The 24,065-nt window shown below is 35.0% G+C and overlaps 2 protein-coding genes across 4 annotated transcripts; both read left to right on the top strand.

The window, feature by feature from the left end:
- The first annotated feature begins 2,405 nt into the window (after positions 1–2,405).
- LOC147282746 (protein NRT1/ PTR FAMILY 3.1-like) lies at positions 2,406–7,619 on the top strand. Its single transcript, XM_086248271.1, has 4 exons — positions 2,406–2,517; positions 2,614–2,831; positions 4,450–5,036; positions 6,749–7,619. Exons 1-4 carry the CDS (start codon positions 2,421–2,423, stop codon positions 7,617–7,619), a joined length of 1,773 nt encoding a protein of 590 aa, XP_086104397.1. The 5' UTR covers positions 2,406–2,420.
- A 2,036-nt stretch (positions 7,620–9,655) lies between these two features.
- UBP5 (ubiquitin-specific protease 5) lies at positions 9,656–22,697 on the top strand. 3 transcript variants are annotated; one of them, XM_086247374.1, is made up of 15 exons: positions 9,656–10,052; positions 10,306–10,563; positions 11,206–11,350; positions 11,470–11,529; positions 11,617–11,712; positions 14,505–14,535; positions 14,644–14,921; positions 15,120–15,260; positions 15,337–15,507; positions 18,785–19,042; positions 19,135–19,283; positions 19,668–20,243; positions 20,704–20,977; positions 21,080–21,310; positions 22,205–22,697. In XM_086247374.1, the coding sequence occupies exons 1-14, from the start codon at positions 9,913–9,915 to the stop codon at positions 21,260–21,262; spliced, it is 2,760 nt and encodes a 919-aa protein (XP_086103500.1). In that variant the 5' UTR covers positions 9,656–9,912; the 3' UTR covers positions 21,263–21,310; positions 22,205–22,697. The 3 variants fall into 3 exon arrangements, with proteins under 3 accessions (XP_086103500.1, XP_086103498.1, XP_086103499.1); XM_086247373.1 differs by having other exon boundaries at positions 9,657–10,052; positions 14,505–14,921; XM_086247372.1 differs by having other exon boundaries at positions 11,470–11,712; positions 14,505–14,921.
- The last annotated feature ends 1,368 nt before the right edge of the window (positions 22,698–24,065 follow it).

The raw sequence follows: 24,065 nt of genomic DNA on the forward strand, positions 1-24,065 counted from the left end.
ATATTTATCACGGCGCCAAAAAATCAATCCCTGAATGCTGCAAAAATGCAACCAACTTTGACAATATTGTTAGTAGTAAGTTACACTTCTTTGCTCTTTTTCAATTTTTGATCATATGAAAATATGGAATACATGCATGATCGCGTGCCTCTCCAACATTGTGGAAAAAATAAAAAACAATTACCAGACCAATTGCTAGTTGGTAAAATGATAATATATGAGAGTCAAAAGAATCATCCATCAACCTAGGATTATAAGGAGACAAGCATTAATTAATGGGGCATTCAAAGAGTTGAAGCTTACCAATACCAGTGGAGGATGAGTAACCCAATTAAGAGAGCTCTGGGTATAAAAAAAATTTAAGCTTCAAAAACTAAACTGGAAGTTGTTCTATTTAGCCAATATCAATAGGGCCAATTGATCGGTAACTTAAATATGAGAACTAGTATTTTCTAAATGCATGTGTGATACACTGTCTAAGTGACAAGCATATAACTGATCGATATCCGTAAACGTACTGAAAAAGATTATCTTGCTACCTATTGAGCTTAGGCTTTCCTAAATAAACTTATGCAATATTTGAATTTTCCAAAATTATGTAGAGCTCTCGTCACAACAAGGTTCAAGATGAAGGTAGAACTTGGACCAATACATGACTTACACGTGTCTATATCAACGAAATAATGTTAATACTAAAATTATGGATTTATACGTGTTTTTTTTGCCATGTATTTTGAAGGAAGGAAAATTATGTTCCCAATAAAAGAAATGAGAGAGAGAGAGAGAGAGAGAGAGAGAGAGAGGTGTATTTTCTTTTATTTTTTATATTAAACATCTACCATATTATCATTCATCATGAACATTGAAATTCATTGAATCAAAGGGCCTTAAAATCCATGAATCTTGACCCTTTAGTTACAATTTTATAGTTAATTAAATTGCTTAATTGGAATGCTAACAACATATAAATAGTTGTATTAATTTCTACAATGAATTGCAAAACACTCATTGTACTATATATATATTCCCTTTATAATCTATATAATATAATAAAACAGAACGGTTTTTGAATTCTAAAATTTATCTCCGGGTCCGAATGGTTGAGATTGTTTCGGCTTTCATTTAATGGTCCGTTATCTATTTTCTAAATTTATTTTCCCGCCCATGAAAATTGGTTTGCCTCCTCTCTTTCCTTAATTAATTTTTCCTTAACATTAAATTTTCTTAATTAAATAAATTAATTTCTCCTTTGAACATGCCAACGGCACGAGTTATCCCTAGTTAATTTATATTATTACACTCACTCAATATTTAGCAGTACACCCATACATAATATATATCTATCAAGGCATTATAATTCATCCTAGATCGTCTCTCACATAAGTAGCCAATAGAACTCTTGGATTAAAAGCTTGAGCTTCATGCTAAGAAACAAAAGACTTGTATAACATATATTGCTTATACTACTCCTGAAAGGCCAAAAACCACACAACATGGGATTCTTGAAATGCGCCAACACTACGCACACCCGAGACCACATATATTACTCTTGATTGGAAGGCCAAAATTATTTATTTAAGATGAGACTTACAGCCATTGCCTTGTGATAAAGTTAAGGGTCAATAATTAATAAGAATACATGGGAGAGTTTATGCACAGAATATGTCAATATTCTAAATAAAGACTAAGGCCCTAGGTTGTTTGACATTCGAAAGCAGCTCTTTATTACAATTATGGTGAGCCAAACTTGTTTGGTGTTTAGTAAAAAAAGAGAGTAAAAGATGCTTTTTCTCACAATTGTGGTTTACTCACCACCATTTTTAAAAGCATCATCCTTACATGCTTTTTAAAACTGTTGTGGATGTACTACTCACCACAGTTTTAGTTATTATACACATGCAGCTTAAAATTTACCAAATGGTTTAATACTGCTTTTAAAACTCACATCACTTTTAAGAATATAGTTTATTAAATGCTCAACTGCTTAATTTATAACTATTTTTTCTCAGAGTTATATCACTAAACTTAATTTGGTCCATTTTAAAATGTTGGGAAGAATTTGCATCAAGCATTTGAATGCTTAATATTAGTGTTTGAACGTTCAGTCTAATTACAACCAATTGCATAAGAAAAAATATTTACATGATTTTTTTTAATACAATACTACAACATATTCAAAGAAAAAACGATTAAAAATAAAAAATGATACGCTTGTCAATTTGCCAAGGGGTCAGTTTCATATAATATAACAACAAAAAGGTGTATATATATATATATATATGTGGGTCCGACATCTGTGGTAATTTGCCAAATAGATGATCAAGTACGTATTGTCCTAACTTCACTTTAATGTTTATTATAGCCTCTTGAATATTGCCTATGGATTAAACCAGCGATATATAGAATTAGAGAAAGAGAGTATGGGTGAGAATGAGAAGCATGATCAGAATGAAGAGCATCTTAAGAAGAGCAGGGAAAAAAAGCTTGGAGGAATCAAAACAGTGCCATTCATCCTTGGTATGCAAGTATATATGCACTTACGTACGTCTTCTTCATTAATTGCAGCAAATACTACTTTATAACATTAATTTTGTTTTTGTTTAATTTTTACAGCAAATGAGATGTGTGATAGATTTGCTATCACTGGGTTCCATGCCAACATGATAACGTATCTGACCCAAGTACTCAACATCCCACTTGTAAAAGCCTCTAACATCCTCAGCAACTTCATGGGCACTGCTAGCTTCACCCCACTTATTGGTGCTTTGATTGCTGACTCTTTTGCTGGCCGGTTTTGGACAATTACCATAGCTTCCATCATCTATGAATTGGTCTCTCTCTCTCTCTCTCTCTCTCTCTCTCTCTCTCTCTCTCTCTCTCTCTCTCTCTCTCTCTCTCATAGTAAAAGTCATTTAAATTAAATTAAAATAATAATTATAAAGTCCACTAACTACTCGATCTTATTGCTCAGAAATCAATTAGACAACAATTCTCTCCCCCTCTACCCTCTCCGGATAGGTTTCTCCCTCCACCTCCCTCTTTTCACTTCTATAAATAAATAAAAGAGCGCTTATTCTCACATCTTTCATATTTCTCACATCCACCTTATTTTTACACCCCTCATAAAATTTAATAAAATATAAAAGCACTATTCTCATCTCTCATCATTCCTATGATGCCCCTAATTAATAAATAACTCAAACATCTACCCACTAAACATTCTTCCCACCCCTTAAACTATCATCACACCCACCCATTTTTTTTTTTTTTCATAATTTCTTTATTTTATAAACCCTAATTATATTATATCACCAAAACTAAAATCGATAATATTAGCTAGCTATTTGATTTGAATCGGTACTAAAAGCCCAATTCTAATATGGGGAGCCTTCCCCCTCAATACCCAACCCACACAACAACCATGCATGTTGCATTCATTCATACTAAATAGTATCATCGATTTTAAGTTTTGGTGATAGAGTAATATATGTTAGGGTTTAAAAAAGAAAAAAATTATAGAAAAAGATGGGTGAGTGAGATGATATATAGTTTGAGGGGATGGGAAAAGCGTTTTGTGTGTGAATGTTTGAGTTAGTATATTAAAAGATAGAGCAAATGACAACAATGGTCCTCGAACTTTACCCTTAGTATTACTTTGGTCCACGAAATTGTTTTTTAAACTCTATAGTGCACGAACTTTCACCCGTGTATCACTTAATTATATTATGTCAATTTCATCCACTTTTCCGTCAATTTTAGTCACATGTCAAGCATATGAGCCACTTTTGAAAGGTGAAAATGATAACTCATCCCTTTTTTTTTTTTTCCCAACGTAATATACGTGACTAAAATTGACAAAAAAATATAGATAAAATTGACATAATGGACTAAAGTGATGCACAAGTGAAAGTTCGTGGACTATATAATTTAAATAATAAGTTCGTTGACCAAAGTGATAATTGAGGTAAAGTTCGAGGACCATTACTATATATAATTCTCTCTAGAAGATATCATAGGATTAATGAGAGGTGAGAAGGGTGCTTTTATATTTTTTGAAATTTAATGTGAGGTGTAAAAACAAGGTGAGTGGAAAAATAGGACATAGTGATAGGAATATAAGGTGAATTTCTCTCTCTTTTTTTTTTTTTTGCTTATTTTGACTTCGTTTTTTAGTTTTTTTTTTTTTTTTTAAATTCACAATGAATGAAGCAAGAGAGTGGATTGGGCTATAGAATAATGAATTGTGGCCAAGTAATCTTACATCTTTAATGATTACTTTATTTTTTTACTTCATCACTTAGTAAAATTCACAATTTTAATTGTATCAATGGAAAAAGTTTGTTTGCGTGCCGTGCCAAAAAGCTCGTTTTGTAACAGTAATTAAATAATTTTATAACTCAATTAATTAAATATTACTAGAATATAAATGTAATATATATGTTGTAGTAGGGATTGGTGAGCATCACAATATCAGCACTACTCCCATCACTTCGGCCTCCACCATGCCCAACACAAGTGAAGTGCAAGGAAGCATCAACTTCACAGCTATGGATCCTCTACATCTCTCTTCTCCTCACCTCTCTTGGCTCAGGTGGCATCAAGCCTTGCGTTGTTGCCTTTGCTGCCGACCAATTTAACATGACCAATATGATCACCACCAAATCACCACCAAATAATCATCGGGGAAGTAATTGGAATTTCTTCAATTGGTACTATTTTTGCATGGGAATGGCAACACTCACTGCTTTAACTGTTGTGGTTTACATTCAAGACAATGTGGGATGGGGATGGGGTCTTGGTATTCCTACTGTAGCCATGGCTCTATCAGTTGTGGCTTTTGTGGTGGGTTCTCCATTTTATAAAAAATTGAAACCAGCGGGAGGTAGTCCATTGCTTAGGTTGGTTCAAGTTATTGTTGCTGCTTTTAAGAAGAGGAATGCACAGTTGCCAGGAGACCCAATGCTCTTGTACAGAAATACAGAGCTTGATGCTGCTATTTCTTTGCATGGAAAGCTCTTACACACCCATCAATTGAGGTACGTAATTTAGTTAACTATATAATATACAATTATATATTCTTCAAAATTTATTAAGTTCCAAATTTAGCACCGATCAGTCCATAGAATTTCAAAAAAACAAAAAACAAAAAAAAAACAACAGGGCTTCGATCCACAACCACGTACTATTAGTCTATTATCACTTTTTCTTACTTTTTAATAGTATTTACGACATGATTGCTTACCTTAGACTTTAGACTCAAGGACTGCCCATCAGTTGGTTCGGTTTGGTATTGGGGTTTACCGAAATAAAATAAAAAATTTCGGTATTTTTTGGTTTTGGTATTTTTTTGTAAACTTCGGTTTTCGGTTTGATTTTGGTAATTTTGATATCGACTACTTTCGTTTTATTTTTGATTCACTTTGGTATATCTTCGGTTCATTTTTTATTTAATTATAATAATATTAATTATTATATACCAATATAAATTGAAATTTAATAAAATATGATGCATAGAATATAATGTTTGATGACTATATATTTTCACGAGTAGTATTAGTAGTTTAGTATAGTGCTAGTATTAATTGCAATAATATTAATATTAGTAATATATACTAGTATAAGTAGTTTAATAATATATATTAGTACATATCCTATTAATTTAGTATGTATATATACCAATAAATATGAGTAGATATATATATATATATACAAGAATGTTCTAAAACTAACTGGTTGACAAATTAATATAAAGCTAACCACTTTGTTGGGCCTATTGCACAATGTAATCTCAAAATCCGAATCATTAATTTTTTAGGCCCTATTTCAAAGATCATCTCTATAAAAAATCTCCAAAATCGGAAGTCATTTAGTCATTTGATTATGATAACAATTATTTATATGCTTTATCAAAAACAGTGACCGCATATTTATTTTATCACAATTAAATGACTAAATGATTTCTAATGTAGTTAATTTTTTACAATAATGATCTTTGAAGTATGACCTAAAAAATGAATGGTTTGGATTATGAGATTAGTTATGTGGTGGACCCAAAAGCATGGTTAGTTTTCTATTAACTTATTAACTAGTTAGCTTTAGAGCACTTCTCTATATATATGTATTACTTACCTAAAGATGAGATTCTTATTTTCCTAAAAATAATAATATTTACTATTATACAATTGTATTTTCTTATAGTTGTTTATAATATTAGTAGTTTAATATTTATTGTACCACTAATATACTAGTATTATATAAGCATATATAACTAAATTTTGGTAATTGTTTCAGTTTTTCGGTATATATTTCGGTATTTTCGGTAATAATTGATTCGGTTTCTTTTAGTAATAATTTTCGGTAATCGGTCGATTTATCAATTTTTTTCGATTTTTACGAAAATCAAACAAACTTTTTTCAGATTTTTTTAGTTTTGGATTTTTACATTTCGAATTGTGAAAATCGGTTTACCAAACCAAAAATTTCAGTCGGTTCGGTAAAACCCAAACTAAAGGACAGCATGAGTTAGAGTATAGAATCACTATTGGAGGTCATATATATTTTAGGTTTTAACTATGATTAGCAGCTTAAAATTTGATATTTAAAACCTAAAATCTAGCTAAGTGATGAACTGGCCGGTGTGGTTGCCACTATATATATATATATGCTTGTGACCAAATTAAAGATTAATTATCCATTAATTAAGTAGCTAGCTATCTCCTAAGTAACTAATTTGTTAATTAATTTGAAGGTGGTTTGATAGAGCTGCAATAGTTAATGAGAATGAGGTGGGTAGTACTCCACCAAACCTATGGAGGCTTGCCACTGTCCATCGTGTTGAAGAGCTGAAATCCCTGATCAGAATGCTACCCATTTCAGCTGCAGCCATCTTACTTGTGACCTCAACCTCACACCAACACAGTTTCACCATCCAACAAGCTCGCACTATGAACCGTCATCTTACTCAGTCCTTCGAAATCGAACCAGCTAGTCTCTCAATCTTTGGTATCCTAACTACACTCATCGGCCTCCTCCTTTACGAACGTCTCTTTGTCCCATTTGCTCGCCGCTTCACCGGCAATCCGGCCGGTATCACATGCCTCCAAAGAATGGGGATCGGCTTTGCCATCAACATCCTCGCTTCGTTTGTCGCATCATTTGTTGAGATTAAAAGGAAATCGGTTGCTGCCAATCACAACTTACTGGATGACCCAAAAGCCGTTATCCCCATAACTGTTTTTTGGTTGGCTCCTCAGTTTTGCATCCATGGTGCTGCTGAAGTTTTCATGCATGTCGGGCACTTGGAGTTTCTTTATGATCAGTCTCCGGAAAGCATGAAGAGCACTGCAACAGCGCTACACTGGATAGCAATATCAATTGGGAATTATGTAGGTACATTGATGGTCACATTGGTTCATAAGTATTCAGGCAACACAAATTCTAATAATTGGCTACCTGATAGGAACTTCAATAGGGGAAGACTAGAATACTACTACTGGCTTGTTGGTGGAATCCAAGTCGTCAATCTTTTGTATTATATAGTATGTGCTTGCTTTTATACTTACAACCGCTTAGAAGAGGTCAATATTTTATGTAAGGACAAAGTACTTGTCGCAGTATAGATAATTAAAGAGAAGTCAGGTTCACAATCAATAACACTAAAGTTAGGTGCAATTGACACTATTAAAAAGTCATCACACGCTTCTCGATCTCTTGGTTTTTGTTATATTAATTTTGTCAATTCAGTTGTTACAATTATCCTTATAATTTCATATTGCTTTTATTCTTTAATTAAGAGAATATATATACTCATATGGTTCAAATGCCAAATGATTGATCACCAATTCGATCAATTTTCAAAATTTCACATGAAAACCTCCTTATATCTTTATGTAGTTAATTAATTTTCACACAAAAGTTTCCCATACATCTTTTTAGCTGATTTCAAGTTTCTTTTTTTAAATGTTTTTTTCTTGTCTTATTTGCATCTAGTCTTGCTATCATACTTTCATTAATTCTTGTTGACAACCAACCATGAATGAAGGTATTGCAGCCTGCATCTACAACCTTTTTGAGATGGAGATGCATATTTGAAAGTAATTTTAGAATTGCATCTACAGTTTTTAGGGCATTTTGAGCTTACATATGCAATTTTTAGAATGCAAATGTAGCGTGCATATGTAGTTGCTGAGTATTCGGCAAAAATTGCCGAGCGCTCGATTCTAATTTTGTCCTGCAAGATAATTAAGTATTGAGCTAAGTGAATTGCATGTCGGTTAAATTTATTTTTCATCTTGACCTTTTAGGTCAAGTATCCTTTTTCTTCCGCAATTAGATATATAACTTATCATGTATGTATAGCATAATGCCTATATATATATGCTGAAATAATTACAAAATAAAAGTGTACACTTACACAGAGAGAGAGAGAGAGAGAGAGAGAGAGAGAGAGAGAGAGAGAGAGAGAGAGCACTCTAGCACCACAAAGAAACTCGCATGCAATTGCAAAAACCAAAGCAAGAAAGGAGTAAAAGACCCTAGAAAATAATGCACAAATTAATAACCATGCACTAAAAAAAACTGGACTCTTTCCCGTACGTACTGCAATATGCATATCTAGTTCTTGGGCCCCTGGAATATTGACGACTTCATAATTATTCAGAAGTCCCTTACTACAGCATTCCCTAGTGGGCCTTCTTCAGTTTCACCACGTACATCTGTGAGATGTCATCACTCTGTAATGAGCATCCTTTGCCAGCTTCACCACTTCAATGGTCTCAGTCACTGTCCCAATCTGGTTTACCTGAGTTTGAATCATAAAATTATCAGTAGCGCCTCTATCTTAATCTCTCCATTTAAGAAAAAAAACACAAAAAAAGCATAATAGCAATGTAGTATATAGAGAACACTGTCCAGTTGTACTTATTGTTATTTTCTTTATTTTTTGCCATTTTTTATTTTTTATTTGTAGGATTGATTAAGATTTTATTTAGTGTGTTTAAAAAGTATGTTTTAAGAGATTTATTAGTTTTAAATTTAAAGTAAATTACTCTAAATTCTATTTTACAACCCTTAATGATAAATGAACACACATAAAAGGTTGCAATGATATATGTCCACTTTGGACAAATAAAGCCTACGTTATAATTTTTTCTATATTTTTTGAGCTGAGTGCTCATCGTGTTATTTGTTTTGAAATGGGCAAATTGCCATTGTCGTATAATGACAATTAATAATAGTATAACACAAGTGTTTTATGAAATTCAAATAGTTACTGTTGCATAGTGGTATTAATTGTCAAACACTCGGTGAATAGTGTCAAGTGCTCGGTGAATAGTACTGAGCGCTCGGCTCATTAAAGTAGACTGGCCTGTCATCGTGTTTTTGCAAATGGATTAGCCGATTATAGGCTTTTTCATTTTAGACTTAAAAAAAAAAAAAAAAAAAAAACTCTTAAACCTAAAGTTACTATTTTTTTATTGTGTAAACTACAATTGGAATTTGTGTGAACCGCCGATGCCCACACAAATTTGCTGATCGATTGGTGCTACTTTTGTCCTCAAACGTAAAGCCTAAAGGGGTTTGTACTGGTGGATAACCAAATCTATTGTGTGACCTTATAATTAACGAACCTTTCAATTCTAATCTTAACCCATTTTTTAACCTCTCTTGCTTGGAACTTGGGCTTGTTGTTAAAATGCTTGGGCTCAGATATACTGTTTAGTAAAAGCTCGAGTGAGGGTTTTGGTTGTTTATGAACTTGGATTTTGCTGGGTTACCAAACCGTCCGTTTCAAAAACTCAAGTTGCTCTCGCTATTTTACTCTCACCGTCACCGACTTCTTTCCCCAACATTTCTTCCCCACCTCGTTTCCTCTCCAAATTTGCATAGCAGAACCATTCAGATCGGCGTGCGATGGCGGAGGTATCGATGTGCAGTAGCAGTAGCAGTTCGGAGCTTACGCCAGAGGAAGAGAGGATTTTGATAAGAGACATTGCTTTGGCTGCCGAAGCCAATTCCAAAGAGGGCGACATGTTCTACTTGATTACCCAAAGGTTCAAGCTTTTTATTTTATTTTTATTTAAATAAGATTTTTTTCCGTAATAAATACTGCATTTGAATTTTTTTCTTTTTGAATTATTAGAAATTCGTTCTTCAGTGTGAATTTTTCGGTACTTTTTCTGGGTTTTTGTTTAAGAGAAAAAGAATCATGCTTTTGCTGACCAAATGGGCTGTGACTTCACATGTTCTCAAGAATGCTTTTGGTTTTTAGGGTCATATTGCTTATGAAAATTTCTTCTAATACAGATGGTGGCAACATTGGATTGATTACGTAAACCAAGACCAAACGAATAACCCAAATGATGTATCTTCTGTGTCAGAGCATTGTGATTCGGTTGGTTCAAGTAGCTTAAAGAGGCCTGCTGGTATTGATAATTCTGACTTGATACATGATGCAGCAGCATCAGTGAACACCAATGCCGGCATTGAGATACATGGCACTTTATTAGAAGGTCGCGATTATGTGTTGCTCCCTCAAGAAGTTTGGAACCAATTGCATACATGGTGTGAAAAATGTGATGCCTTTCTTTGTTTTGCCTACCACTCTGCATAATAATATTCACATCTATATGATTGTAAATATACAATTTTGACTCTTGTTTTTTCTTTTCTTTTTTATTAAGAAAATGTCAATTAGTATATATAACGTTTTCACATGTGGGAAATGTTACTAGGCTTTTATCAGGACAAAAGATGTACTAGGCTTCCTGTAGACACCATTGGTTTACAAAGGGATGATGGGAAATGTTATTGTATAAGCAATTCTGGCAGACCACTTTTTGTATTGAATTAATCATATTCTATAATTCGTATTAACAAATCAAATTCTATAACTGGTTGATTGCAAAAGTCAATTTTTCAAGAAGTCTGGTCTTTCTGAAAATATCTATAGGTTTGCAGTCAAGTGACCCTACAATGCATACATATTTTGGGGTCGGAAGGGGTGGCGAAGACTGTGTCTGCTATCTCTTCTTACTCTTAAATGATTGACCATGTTAAGCGATATCAAGTTTCATCTCCATGTTTTCAGCCTGTTGCTTTCTCAATTTCTTAATGTGGCTGGAGGAATTGTTAATCTAGACTACTTGTGCTGTATTCCTGCAAAATAAAGTATCAAAGGAATTAATGCATGTTTTCTGGTTGTAGGTATGGTGGTGGTCCAACATTGCCTAGGAAAGTAATTAGTGCAGGTCTTTCTCAAATGGAGATGGCCGTAGAAGTGTACCCTCTGCGTCTTCAATTACTAGTGAAGCCAAAAGGTGACCGCTCTACTATAAGAATAAGCAAGAAGGTATAATATGTGGCAGGTCATGATATACCACTTTCTGTAGTGGCGGTTGGCCTCTTACAGTAGGGTCTTCCTAAGTATATGCTGATTTTTCTTATCTGGAGATTAAATATTTTGGGCAGGAAACCATTGGAGAGCTTCACAGAAGAGCTTGTGATATTTTTGATCTTAGCTTGGAACAAGTACAAATTTTCTATTTCTCAGCTACAATATTTGCTTCAGAGGCTCATTTCCCAGTATTTTGGTACTCAAGATTTCCTCCACTGCAGGTATGCATTTGGGATTACTATGGATGCCGGAAACATGCCTTGATGAACGACATGGATAAAACACTTGATGATGCCAATATACAGATGGATCAGGATGTAGGTCTCTATATTCCATCATTTGCATGTTTCTTGGAACCACTATTTTTTTTGTTTTTCTGTTTTTAAAAAAAGATAGCATTTTTATTCAATCACAAAAAGTTCATACAAAGTGGATGATATATCCACCTAGAGCAAGTTATACGTAACAACTAACATAATCTCACACAAGCCTTTAAACAGACTGTATAACTAAAACACTGCAGCCTTCCATTTGAATAGTATTGCCAAGAACGATATGTCCCTAAATTCTGATGAAACTGAAGCCCAAAGTGATGTCCAAAATCTAACCCTTTTCCTTAATTCTCAGAATCACTGTGCAAGATTATGCTTTAGCATATGAACTCATATTTTCCCTATGATGCTATATTTTTCATATTATATCCATGTGAAAGCTCTTTCAAAAGTTATGCATACATCTAGACATGTTAATCAATTTCTGTTCATGGTTCATGTTCTGTGAATTTAAGGCTACAATGACAAAGTAATTTCTTAAACTTGGAATCTCCGACACAGTACTCTTGTTTTAATGATTCATTAGATTCCTATGTTAACAAATTTGTTATGGGTATTTAAAGTTTGAACCCAAATTTTTCTTTTAAATAAGATAAAGAATGATTATAGTGCTTTTGTATTATAGCTATGCGTCAGCAATACAACTGTTTAATTATTATTTTTCGCCGTATCAGTTTCAAGAGCATTTGTTTTGCATTGGACACTTTTATTTTTTAAAAAGATATTCTCTGGATGATATTGGCCTCCTGAATCATAGTTAACAAGATACCTCCCCCTACTTAATTATCTTGGTTAATGAGAGCATTCTTTGAATTATCTACCTCCAAATGCTTCAATTTAGCTTCTTGACCCACTTTGTCTGGCATGTCGTGACTTCTAAAGATGAGTTCTTGGGGGTGTTACATTCTGACTAGCTTTAATCAAGTCATTTAGCTCTTAGAGGATCTCCTGGCCAAAAAAAAAAAAACTCTTAGGACCTTTCTGAACAAGAGATGTATTTACAAAATCTATTTACCTTCCATCACACTAGTTTTTTGTTTTAAATTGTGGGATTTCTATCTATTATATTCTTTTACTTACCAAGGTCTCTTGATGAGTGACAAAGATCATTGTGTGCATAATGAATAGGAATGGAAGAAATGTGTCTGTAAGTGTGGCTTCTTATGGTTGTGGGCTGTGACTGTGAGTACAATACCAAGGCCTGTCACTGATTTAGAGATGGGTTTCTGTCTGTGATGGGCCTTATTTAATATTTGGAATGGTATATTATGTGCTAGTAGTCCTCTGTAGTAAGGTGTTATTCTCTATTGACAATTAAGAATGCATGTCCTGGAGGTGGGAAATCTTGTTAGCTAAAAAATATGTTGTCAGCCAGATAAAGAATTGATATCTAGGTGATTTTACTATTTTTATATATATTGCAAGGTCAGGGTCAGTAAATCGTGACAAAATGTTATAGGTACATAATCAGTGCATTAACAGTTAAGTCTTTCTTGCTATGGAACGGGAACGGCCACCATCTCTTTCCTGAAAATTCTGTTCAGAAGTCTCTGCTAGAACCTAAGTTTGCTTTCTATCTGTGTTTTACTCTTCTTGACAAACTTTGAACTACTAACAATTTTATGTTCAACTAGGAAAAAATTCTTGGTTGTGTAGTTTGTCAGGCCGTTAAGGAAGCAGTGCAGAGTACTAAACTTCATTGTGAATTCACATGAAATGGTCATGTTTCTTGGAGATCCTGGATCAGAGCAATGCCTTCCTCTTTTGGGAAAGCATTGAATGGTTGCATACAGTGTGCTTGGTCTCCTAAGGGAGCATTTATTATGGTAGATTACTTGAATATGTAGTTTTATGGCCTTTAGGGAAAAAAGGAAAAGCAAGATTTTGGATGGGCAAAGGTTTGATGTTATGGTGGTAAGGAGGAAATTATATATCTGGATTTTGGTGTATTTTTGATCCTTCGAAGAACTATTGTTGGTTTCATATGGCTTGGCATCCTTTTCAGTGTGGTTATTATTATTTTTTTCTATTTTCTACATGATGTATATGGAACATAATAAGAAACACTGTTGCTTGCCCCCTTCCCACAAAAGATTTAAAGGAAATATTACTAAAAATATTCAATAATAAAAACCTATCCAAAAATATTCAATTAAAAAAATCTTATCCAATTCCTAAAAGTAATATGCATTTATCCTATGTGTTCTCAAACATAGTTTCTTCTTATCTCATTAGGCTTACATATATTAGATGCTATCTATAACAATTTAGTTCTGTTCTGCGTACCTGTTTGACTGGCGACATTGCTTTGACATGCTCCTTAATGTAGCAGGAGCATAAATATGTTTCATGCCTCTGTTGCTTTTGTAAGTGTTTATAGGACAATGTATATCATTGCTTGATGCTTGGATAATGGACCAGTACAGGTTCATGATTAATTAAAGATTTTTTTTTAACTATTCATAATTATTTGAAGAATTTTTTTGACTATCAAAATTTTTTTGAGAATTGCCACAGAAGCAACCTTGTGTAGTCCCTCTTTTATATGTTCACTCACTATGAAGTAACTCATTTCTTTTAGTGTGGAATTGTTAGTTAGTGATGCAATGATGCACAAACTTCTATTACTTATACATCTTTGGTAAAAGTCATAGGGAATAAAACATGTAGCTTGGTCCCATGTCTAAATTCTGGCGAGCTTTCTTCATGTGCAAGTACTTATTACTCTCTTCTTTTCTAATTTCATTTTGGTTTTTTTCTATGATCAATTGAAACAGGTTCTGGTGGAGGTCCTTAACCCTGTCAATGGTACTGCATCGAATGTACACACGAGTTCTGTTCGGTACAATGGATCTTTGGAGAAGGAAGCTGCCTCTGTTCTTGTAGAGCCTTCTAAGTCAAGCTTGTCAATTGCAGGAGGTTTGTCTGCAAGCAAGGGTGCAACAAGAAGCTACAGCACAGAGCTTGCACAAAATCAAAGCCTGACTTCAGCTAGAGAATTGGAAACTACATATGGAACAGTTGGTGTTAGTACAAGGGGGTCGTCTGGTGGTTTGACTGGGTTGCAGAACCTAGGGAATACTTGTTTTATGAATAGTGCTATACAGTGCCTTGTTCATACACCAGAGTTTGCTAGATATTTTCGGGAAGATTATCATCAAGAGATAAACTGGGAAAACCCTCTGGGCATGGTTGTAAGTTTCTAATACTATAGTTAATTTGCAATGGTTACTTTTTCAAGCCTTGACTCTACTTGAGGGTTTTGCGGTTGATATTTGATGAAATTAGTTTGTCAGTGGAAATCCAAACAAGCAATTTTTGGGATATATCAAGATGGTGTCATTGTTTCTATGTTTTCTAAATTTTACTGAATTGAATTGGTCAAAATGTAGGGCGAGCTAGCTCTAGCATTTGGTGATTTACTTCGGAAGCTTTGGGCACCTGGACGAACACCAGTTGCTCCTCGACCTTTTAAAACAAAACTTGCTCGTTTTGCACCACAGTTTAGCGGTTACAATCAGCACGATTCTCAGGTTTGGTACTTGACATTAGGTTTTCACCACCATATACATGCAATTTGCATTAACCAAAATGCTAATTGTTGTTCAGGAACTCTTGGCATTTTTGCTAGATGGTCTTCATGAAGATCTTAATCGTGTGAAGCACAAACCTTACATAAAGTCTAAAGATGCTGATGGCCGACCTGATGAAGAAGTCGCTGATGAGTATTGGGCAAATCACATTGCTCGTAATGATTCTATAATTGTTGATGTATGCCAAGTGAGTATATTGTTAAAAATATTAGATACCAAAAACTTATCGGTTAATACTGTTCCTTATAAAAGTGTTAAACTTGCATGCAGACACAACAGTGCTACTACACTACTTAGTGTTTTTATTTTTTATTGTTCTTGTGAGAAGATACTGAATTTTATTAACAAAGCCAACATGTACATGGCTGAGGAGCGAGGACAATGGTCCTCTAAACAAAACATTCCCACAAGACTACACTACATCAGCTACCTAAACCAATAATAGCCAATCTATATATAAATCCCCTACAGTAGCTTTCCAATCTAAAAGAATAGAAGAAAAAGATAAATCCTTTAAAGGTACTTAGACCGACACCCATAGTGAAGCCAAAAACCTTATTCTACCCCAAAGTTCTTCCACCCCAACCCCAAGATTGCCATAAAGAATTCTATTATTCTACTACTACTTTTCTGTATTATTATTTTTCTAATTCAAGTTGGTTCTTTCATTATCTTTTCTTTTCTTTTGTTCTGTTCGTTATCTTTCCTCTTTTTATGCTTTCTCAATTAAAGACGGACTAGATAATTGCTTATGTAGGGTTTACAAGTCATAAGACTTTAATCAGTATATTTGCAATGATGTGGTATATTTGTAAAGCAAGCGATACACTTTTGGGTATGCTGAGTTATTTCTCCAAATGGTGGATGTGGTTATCCATAATCTGGTGTGCTTCGAGGGTAGTTCACATTGCTGATTTTTATACAATGTTGGGACTTGGTGCTAGATGTCTATCTTGCTTCCTTCTCGTCTTTTTGCTTGCTATACTTGTTTTCTTTTTCTTCTTTGAATTATACAGATATCTATTTTTAAAGAAGTATCTTCCATACTTGAAAAGTTCAAGAGTAAGAAGATTGGTTAAGTGATGTGTGCCTTCTCCTCAATGTGGGTAAATTACATCATTATCTAACATGTAGATGAAACTCATTGGTCAGCCTTTATCTTTTTATTTGGTTTCAAAATGTTCCTTCAGAATGATGAATTTTCTATTTTGTTCTTCCTTCCACTCCATCATCTTACCCAAGAATCAGCACCATTGTCTCAACCACAATTGCTACTCCTGCACCTTGCACCATCACCCCCAATGTCAACCAACCCTTGTATCACGTACAATATCTTCTCAATTGCGGGACCCCATCTGATCTCCTGAATTTGTTGTCTCTTCTTTCTGTCCTGTTGTGTCACAACCATCACCTTTGGTGTCCAACACCATAGTCCTTTTGGAAAACAAACCTAATGCTAATTTAATCCAAAACAACAAAACTCCAAATCACATACTATAATATTATCCAATATAAAGAGCTCATCAAGGCCAACGGCTTTTGAGGCCATACAAAAGAACAAATACAACCGGTTGTGACCTTTATGGGTATTGTTTGCAAAGGTTGTCGTTATATATGGACTAGTTAGCAGACTTAGCACTTAGCAGTCCTATGGTATTTTACCTTGTTTTATGGTTTCAGTGTCAGGAACTTTGTGCATCAGGAATAGGGAGGTTTAGTGGTACTTATATGCCATGATGATTCGTTTTAGTTTCGTATGGGCTTTTTTGAACTTTAAAGATGTTTTTCTTTAAATCAAATATATGAGGTTGAGTTTTGAAATTTTAAGCTCTTGTGCAAAGCTTTAAGCCAATCATTTAGGTTTTGGGTATTTGGATTCTTATGTGGTTTACGTCTTAAAGTAATCGATTGGAGCTTTTTTTTGGCATTTGGGAAACTAGAATTTTGGGGCCTTGGTGATGGATTTGTAGTGGAACTTGGATGTGTGACGTGTGTCCATGGGAAGAAATTGAGAATGGGATCAAGAGTGGTGGAGGTAACTTGAGGAGTTGCAGTAGAGTGGGTTTGAGATGGGGAACAATAAAAGAGAGAATTCTGGGATGTAGTGGAAATTTGGGTTTAGTGCTGGAAATGGTGTTGTGTGGTGGAGTGCAGAGATGATGGTTAGTGGCAGCTTTTTGACTTGTGCGAGGTTAACGTAATCCTGAAAAGGGTAGTTTTCTCTTTGTAATCATTCATTTTTTTTGGGTGTTTTTTCCTTTTTAATTATAGCCATTATTGGAAAAGTCAAATGAGGCGACTATTAGTTGTGCACTTTGAGGGGAGGCATGCACCTTTTAAGCAAACCTTAGGGAGTTGAATGGTGTTACTGAATTTGTAAAATATAAAATAAGTTACTTTTTGCTAAATAACCCTTCAATTTTCTTCTTAAGTACTAAATTATTACATCTGCGACGTACAAAGCATGCACAATAGTTATTTTGATTTTCTGCCTTGCACTTACATAGTTACATATAACACTTGGTTGAACAATAATGTTAGGTGACACTCCCACTAATGATATGCAATTCTATGCTTTTTGCTCGAAACCTTGTGAGACTCAGTTTCTTCTCTTGAAAAAAGCTCAAACCGTTCTAAAGACAAGTTACCACTTGTTTGGCTTATATCTAGGTTTGTACTGCCCAAGTCTTTCCTTATCCTTTATTTACAATTTTTATCCTAGTGTGCTTTCTCTATGGGTATTTTTTGGACAGTTTTCCTCAATTTGTTCAAGTCAAAAGCTTCTTTCCATTCTCTTGGCATTCATTATGTTGTCTACGTTGTGTTAGACAACCACTGGACCACAAAAGCTTAGCCTTTTAGGGAATGGGCCAACGATGTATATCAATCTTACACCCTCGCTTAAGCGCAGCCTCAACCTGCACCCTACAAACAAACAAAGAAGTTGGGAATGGGGATTGGAGGTTTCGAACTCAGGACCTTCTGCAAACAAGGCTCTAATACCCTGTTAAGCTACCACTGAACCCCAAAAGTCTAAGCTTTTAGGGAATAGACCAACAATGTATATCAAACCTACACCTTGTACATGTATGTGAAATATAAGCTTCAAGATGTTGTGTCCCATTCATCAAAATAATTTCCACTTTTTAGGTTTTGATGCTTTAAAGGCCAGTGAGTCATGGATCGGTATTTCCAAGGCTAAAGATGTTTTCATTGAATCTATCTAAATCGAAATGCTTATCCTCGTAGTTTGCATAAATGATATTTTGGTCGTGCAAATTATAAGGACTATGAGAATATTGTTTAATAAATGCTATGAGATTTTCATTGTATTCACTCACAGCAGCATAAATCTCCTAAAGAAATGCTCCTACAAAATGTGTTGTTAAAATTCCATTACTTTATCCATATAGACAAGTATGAAATAGTTTTGCCTCATGCATTTAATGTTTCCCATTTATCAGGGCCAATACAAGTCAACTTTGGTTTGTCCGATTTGCAATAAAGTCTCTGTTACATTTGATCCCTTCATGTACCTTTCATTGCCACTCCAGCCCACCACCACTAGAACAATGACAGTAACAGTTTTTACTTCTGATGGAAGTGCGTTGCCATCTGCTTGCACTGTCACAGTTCCAAAACAGGGACGTTGTAGGGACTTGATCCAGGTGCTTAGCATTGCTACTTCTGTGAAGCACAGTGAGAAACTTTTGCTTGTGGAGGTTTGTTGATTTGTACATTCGGTATCTTATGCTTCTGAACTTCTTTATGAATGTGTGTAATTGGTTTGACTTATTTATCTTGTTGTTCACAGATACGAAATCATATGATTCAGAGATTTTTAGAAGACCCATTAATATCATTATCTACCATCAAAGATGATGACCATCTTGCTGCTTACAAGATTCCAAAGTTGCCAAAGAACACAAAATATATACAGTTGGTACACCGCCTTCGAGAGAAGTATGTATACTTTGATCTTGACCTTATAGTCTGCATAGTGCTTAGAACCATGTACACAGAAGTCTCTCCCCCACTCATCCTAAGTTTTCTCCTGTCCACATGGTCCCTAAAATAACATTACTTGATTGACTGGTCCCTTCTTAACCATTTTACCCTTAATTAATTTAATTATTTACTAAGCATCCTGAAAAAATAAAATTGTTGGTTGCTTAGTTAAGACTGCAAGGTATAGTTTGTCCAAAACCAAATTTTCACCTTAGCCTAATCAGAACAATTGGTAAAAAATTGACCTGATGTTAATTTACCTAACTCACTTTGAACTATAAACAACTGAACTTGTGTGTGTGGAGTTATCTGGTATGCTAACTTCTATTTGTCTCCTAGAGGAACTAGTGATCCCCAGATCACGTCAGGATGGAAACCCTACGGAACACCTCTTGTCTCATCAATATCATGTGATGATGAAATTATACGAAGCAACATACAGACGATGGCTTGTACAATGCTTTCTCCATTGCTAAGAACTGAGAGTATGGAACATGATATTTCTGTTGTAAGCACAGCAACAGCAGCATCAGACCCCTCTCTTGACTTGCGTTCTGGTGAAGCGTGTACTGATTCTGCTCTATCAAATTCAGTGAATAATGATGTCTCTAGTTCTAAACCTGCGACATCACTAAAACTACCTCTTCAGTTGGTGGATGAAAGTAATGCATGCATTGATCTATCAGTGGGGGAAGAGACGGCCATCAGACTGGCCTCTTCATCAACGTCAATACTAGTATATGTTGATTGGTCACAGGACCTCTTAGATAAGTATGATATGCATTATCTGGAAAACTTACCAGAAGTCTTCAAATATGGACCTGTAGCAAAGAAAGCCCGCACTGAACCTCTCTCCTTGTACACCTGCCTAGAAGCTTTTCTACGTGAAGAACCACTGGTGCCCGAAGATATGTGGTTAGTCTCTCTCTCTCTCTACCAGCCCTCCCTCCCCCACACAAATTCACACAAATGATATATAGAAATATAGATAACTATATGCAACCATTGTTATATTCATGATGTATTAGGCTCAAATTTATGGTGATTTAGCACAAGGGGTCACGATTAGCCTAAAATCACTTTTTTAGACCGTTGCCTGTACCAAATAGTTTTATTTTCAAACTTCTTGGTAGTGCCTATGCTGTCTGTGAATGTCAATCTGCTCAAATTTATGAAGCAGCCTCAGACATCAGAATGAAGCAATTTAAAAATTATCCCCTGCAATATGTAGTATAATTGTAGTCTGGAAATGTATCTAAACTGTCAATATTATGCATATATCTGTTAAAAGAATCCTGTTTATGACCCTCTGTTGAAAGAGGAAAACTTGCCATTCAACCACTTAATATGATCTATTAATAAATATTTGGTGAAGGTACTGTCCCCAGTGCAAGGAGCGACGGCAAGCAAGTAAGAAGCTTGATCTATGGAGGCTTCCAGAAGTGTTAGTCATTCATCTAAAGAGGTTCTCATACAGCAGGTCAATGAAGCATAAACTGGAAACCTTTGTCAACTTTCCCATTCATGACTTTGATCTAACGAATTACATAGCTCACAAAAACAACTCCCGACGTCAACTTTATGAACTCTATGCCTTGATCAATCATTATGGTGGCATGGGTAGTGGGCATTACACTGCACATATCAAGGTGAGTGGGGAAGCTGTGTATCTGAAAAGATTTTGTTCAAATATCAGCTGCATTTGGTACATGTTCACAGCATAATATTCATAAATCTTAATTACTTTACAGCTTCTAGATGAGAACAGGTGGTACAACTTTGATGACAGTCACATATCACCTATAAATGAAGAAGATGTGAAGTCAGCTGCTGCATATGTCCTCTTTTATCGGCGGGTTAAGACTGAAGATGCCACTGTTAGCAACGGGAACCAATCTTGTGCAGGTGACAACAATGTTTCCTCACAAAAGTAGACTCTAATGGACATGTATATTTCTTGGGAACAAAGGAGCAATACACAGGTACATGCATTGTTTTTGTATTATTTTAAGGGATATGCAAGTGTAGATTACATTACCCTCTCATTTGATTTAGCGAAAATACAGTTGGCTTCTCTCATTATGGGCAACTAACAATCACGGTTAACTTAATGTCATTGACTATATTATTTTGGTTACTCGAAAAGATAAAATGTGATATTTGGAACAAAATCTATCTCAAAGTTATAACTTTGTCATTTGCACAAATTTACTGTTATCTACTTCTTTAACTGGTTCACCTCTTCTACAAATTTTTTTCCATTGTAAATTTCTGGAAGTTCCATCCCTCTAACTAAATTGATAGGCCGGTTTGGGAGACCACTCATGCAGTTTTGTAGGCATTTGGTAGGAGAGAAATAGGCTATCTTTGAAGACAAAGAGCTCCTAGTCTTCTTTTTGGGGGGTTAAATTTTAGAACTGTATGCAGTAGAAGTGGATAGAGTTTTTAGAATTACTACACTTGTAATGTATACCAAGCATATACTAAGGCGTCAATAGATTTGTGTAATACAAGTGAATTACTTGATGAAAAAGATTTGGAAAGCTGGCAACACTTATAGTCCTATAATTGCTGAAGTGAATGTTTAATTAGCTTATGAAATTTCAATTCAATAAGTGATATTTGTAAAAGTTCACAAATAAATGCAGTTGTGTCGTTTTAACTTGTGAAAGGTATAAATTTAAATTACTGTTGATGGCAATTGAAAGATAGCGTTGAGAAGGGAGGTCTGTGTAATTTAGGAAAAAAGAATGCTATTTTTACCTCTTCAACTTATTAAACTTCAGTGCTTATTTTATAAGGCAATTTGCAATTTGTCCAATTGCTTTGTGCACAGCAGACTGTTCACTGTTTTGATGAAAAGGCTTATTCTACAGGTTGTCATGGTGCAGCAAATGGTCCTTCACGGTGCAATGGTACTAAAGAGTGTTTTGAAATTTCCATTGCTTGAAGATTGCCCAAGGATTTGCAGGGTGTCCATTGTCATGAAGCCTCCAAGACAAGATTTTCCTAGTCTGATGGAAGCACTGCTTTCTTCTTTTTCTTTTTCTTTTTGTCAAACAACTGATAGCTTTAATTATTTATGTCGTACTGGAAGTATACTGGTAGTCTGTACTCTGAAAAGAAATTAGTTTGTAGTATGTCATTGAATAGTTCAAGTAGGCCTAGGAACAAATTAGAGATTAAATTATTTACACCAGTAGCTTAGAATGGTGATCACATAGCAGCTCATTACCAAGATGATTTACTCTGAGCACCTACTTTCAGGTGCCAAATCTATCGTAAAAGTCTTGTAGTAATGTGAATTTATATCCTCAATCATTGCGAGAAAAGGGCAGATCTAAATGAGCTTTAGTTTTTTATTTCTTTTGTTTTTTTTCCCTACTTTCCTCTCCACATCTTTCTGGGTGTAGTGTTCGGGCTGACCTTTTTATTTATTATTATTATTTTTTTTTTCTAACCAGCCGATTCATTATTGCTAGTAGGGTGGGAATGAACATTTCTCCGTGCAATAACGATAATTTCTATGAAACCATTGGAAGCAACTAAGTAATTCCATAGATTTTATTTTTACAACAATGCAAAGATCTAGTTCCTTCATTATCATTTACAAAAGCAAGAGTTTTCCTTTGTCCGTATTTAATGCGTAAAATGAATTAAGAAGATGGGCACGACGTTGGCTACAAAGGAGAAGGCAATACTTTTATGGCTTATTTGCACATTTGCCCCCTGACTTATAGGTTGTTTCTCACTTTGCCCCCTAATCTTTATTTCTGTCAACTAACCACCTGAACTTTAAGTCCGTGTCCCACATAACCTTATTCCGTCCACTCCGTCTTGACCTCCGTCAAAAAGATGACGTGGCGTGGGTAATATGGTCATTTCAGCCCTCTGAGTGCCACATGAGTGCCATTTCTGTATTTTGTGGGCCCCACTTGGCCACGTTGGCAATGACTCACCGCCACGTTGGCAATGACTGAGCCTGAACACTCAGTAGAAGTCGAATAGGTGGGTTTATGTCTTTTAGGCTATTTCCATTCTCGAAAGCAACACAGAGAACCCAACTTCTGGAGAGAGGGAATCTGATCTGTGCTTCCATCTTCTCAATCAACACAAAGAACCCATCACCCCAGAGATTCGATCAAGGTAGAGGTTCGAATTTGAGAATGACGAAGCTTAGAGCACCTGGCGCACCTGAACCAGATGAAAGTAAGTGGACCCTAATGAATGTAGGGTTTTTGATGTGGATATTTTTGGCTTTTTCTGTGTTGTCTGTGTGTGATTCGAAAACGGTTAGGGTTTTTTAAGCTTTTTCTGTGTTGTGTGGGTGGGTGTGATTCGAAAAAGGCATATGGTTTTTGATGTGGATTTTTTTGGCTTTTTCTGTGTTGTCTGTGTGTGATTCGAAAAAGTGTGATTCGAAAAAGGCATATGGTTTTTTATGCCTTTATCTCTCGGGTTGGGTGTGAATGAATAAAGTCATGGATTTTTTTATCTTTTTCATTGCTGTTTGGCACTGAGTCAATGGGTGTGGTCCCTTTGCTATTGTATTTTTAGTCCTTTTCCCCTAGAAATTATTGTTTTATGTTTTTATTTTGTTTTTGAATGCATGTGCACTTAAATATAAAAATCAGATGTGGTCAACACCAATAATGTTATTGAATGTTGACTGGGTTGATAGGAATTATTTAGTTAGGTTGGTCATAATGTTATTGGTGTGTACTTATTGGAGTTGTA

The sequence above is a fragment of the Dryas octopetala genome, chromosome 6 (genome assembly GCF_963921425.1).
Source record: "Dryas octopetala chromosome 6, drDryOcto1.1, whole genome shotgun sequence".
NCBI classification, from domain to species: domain Eukaryota; kingdom Viridiplantae; phylum Streptophyta; class Magnoliopsida; order Rosales; family Rosaceae; genus Dryas; species Dryas octopetala.

What these genes read in the sequence shown, in the direction of transcription:
- UBP5 (XM_086247372.1), top strand. Translation starts at nt 9,913, where the DNA reads ATGGCGGAGGTATCGATGTGCAGTAGCAGTAGCAGTTCGGAGCTTACG. An exon ending in CTATAAGAATAAGCAAGAAG is followed by an intron (nt 11,351 to 11,469) that starts GTATAATATGTG and finishes TATTTTGGGCAG; the next exon opens with GAAACCATTGGAGAGCTTCA. An exon ending in CTGGTGCCCGAAGATATGTG is followed by an intron (nt 20,244 to 20,703) that starts GTTAGTCTCTCT and finishes TATTTGGTGAAG; the next exon opens with GTACTGTCCCCAGTGCAAGG.
- LOC147282746 (XM_086248271.1), top strand. Translation starts at nt 2,421, where the DNA reads ATGGGTGAGAATGAGAAGCATGATCAGAATGAAGAGCATCTTAAGAAG. An exon ending in AACAGTGCCATTCATCCTTG is followed by an intron (nt 2,518 to 2,613) that starts GTATGCAAGTAT and finishes TAATTTTTACAG; the next exon opens with CAAATGAGATGTGTGATAGA. An exon ending in CTTCCATCATCTATGAATTG is followed by an intron (nt 2,832 to 4,449) that starts GTCTCTCTCTCT and finishes ATGTTGTAGTAG; the next exon opens with GGATTGGTGAGCATCACAAT.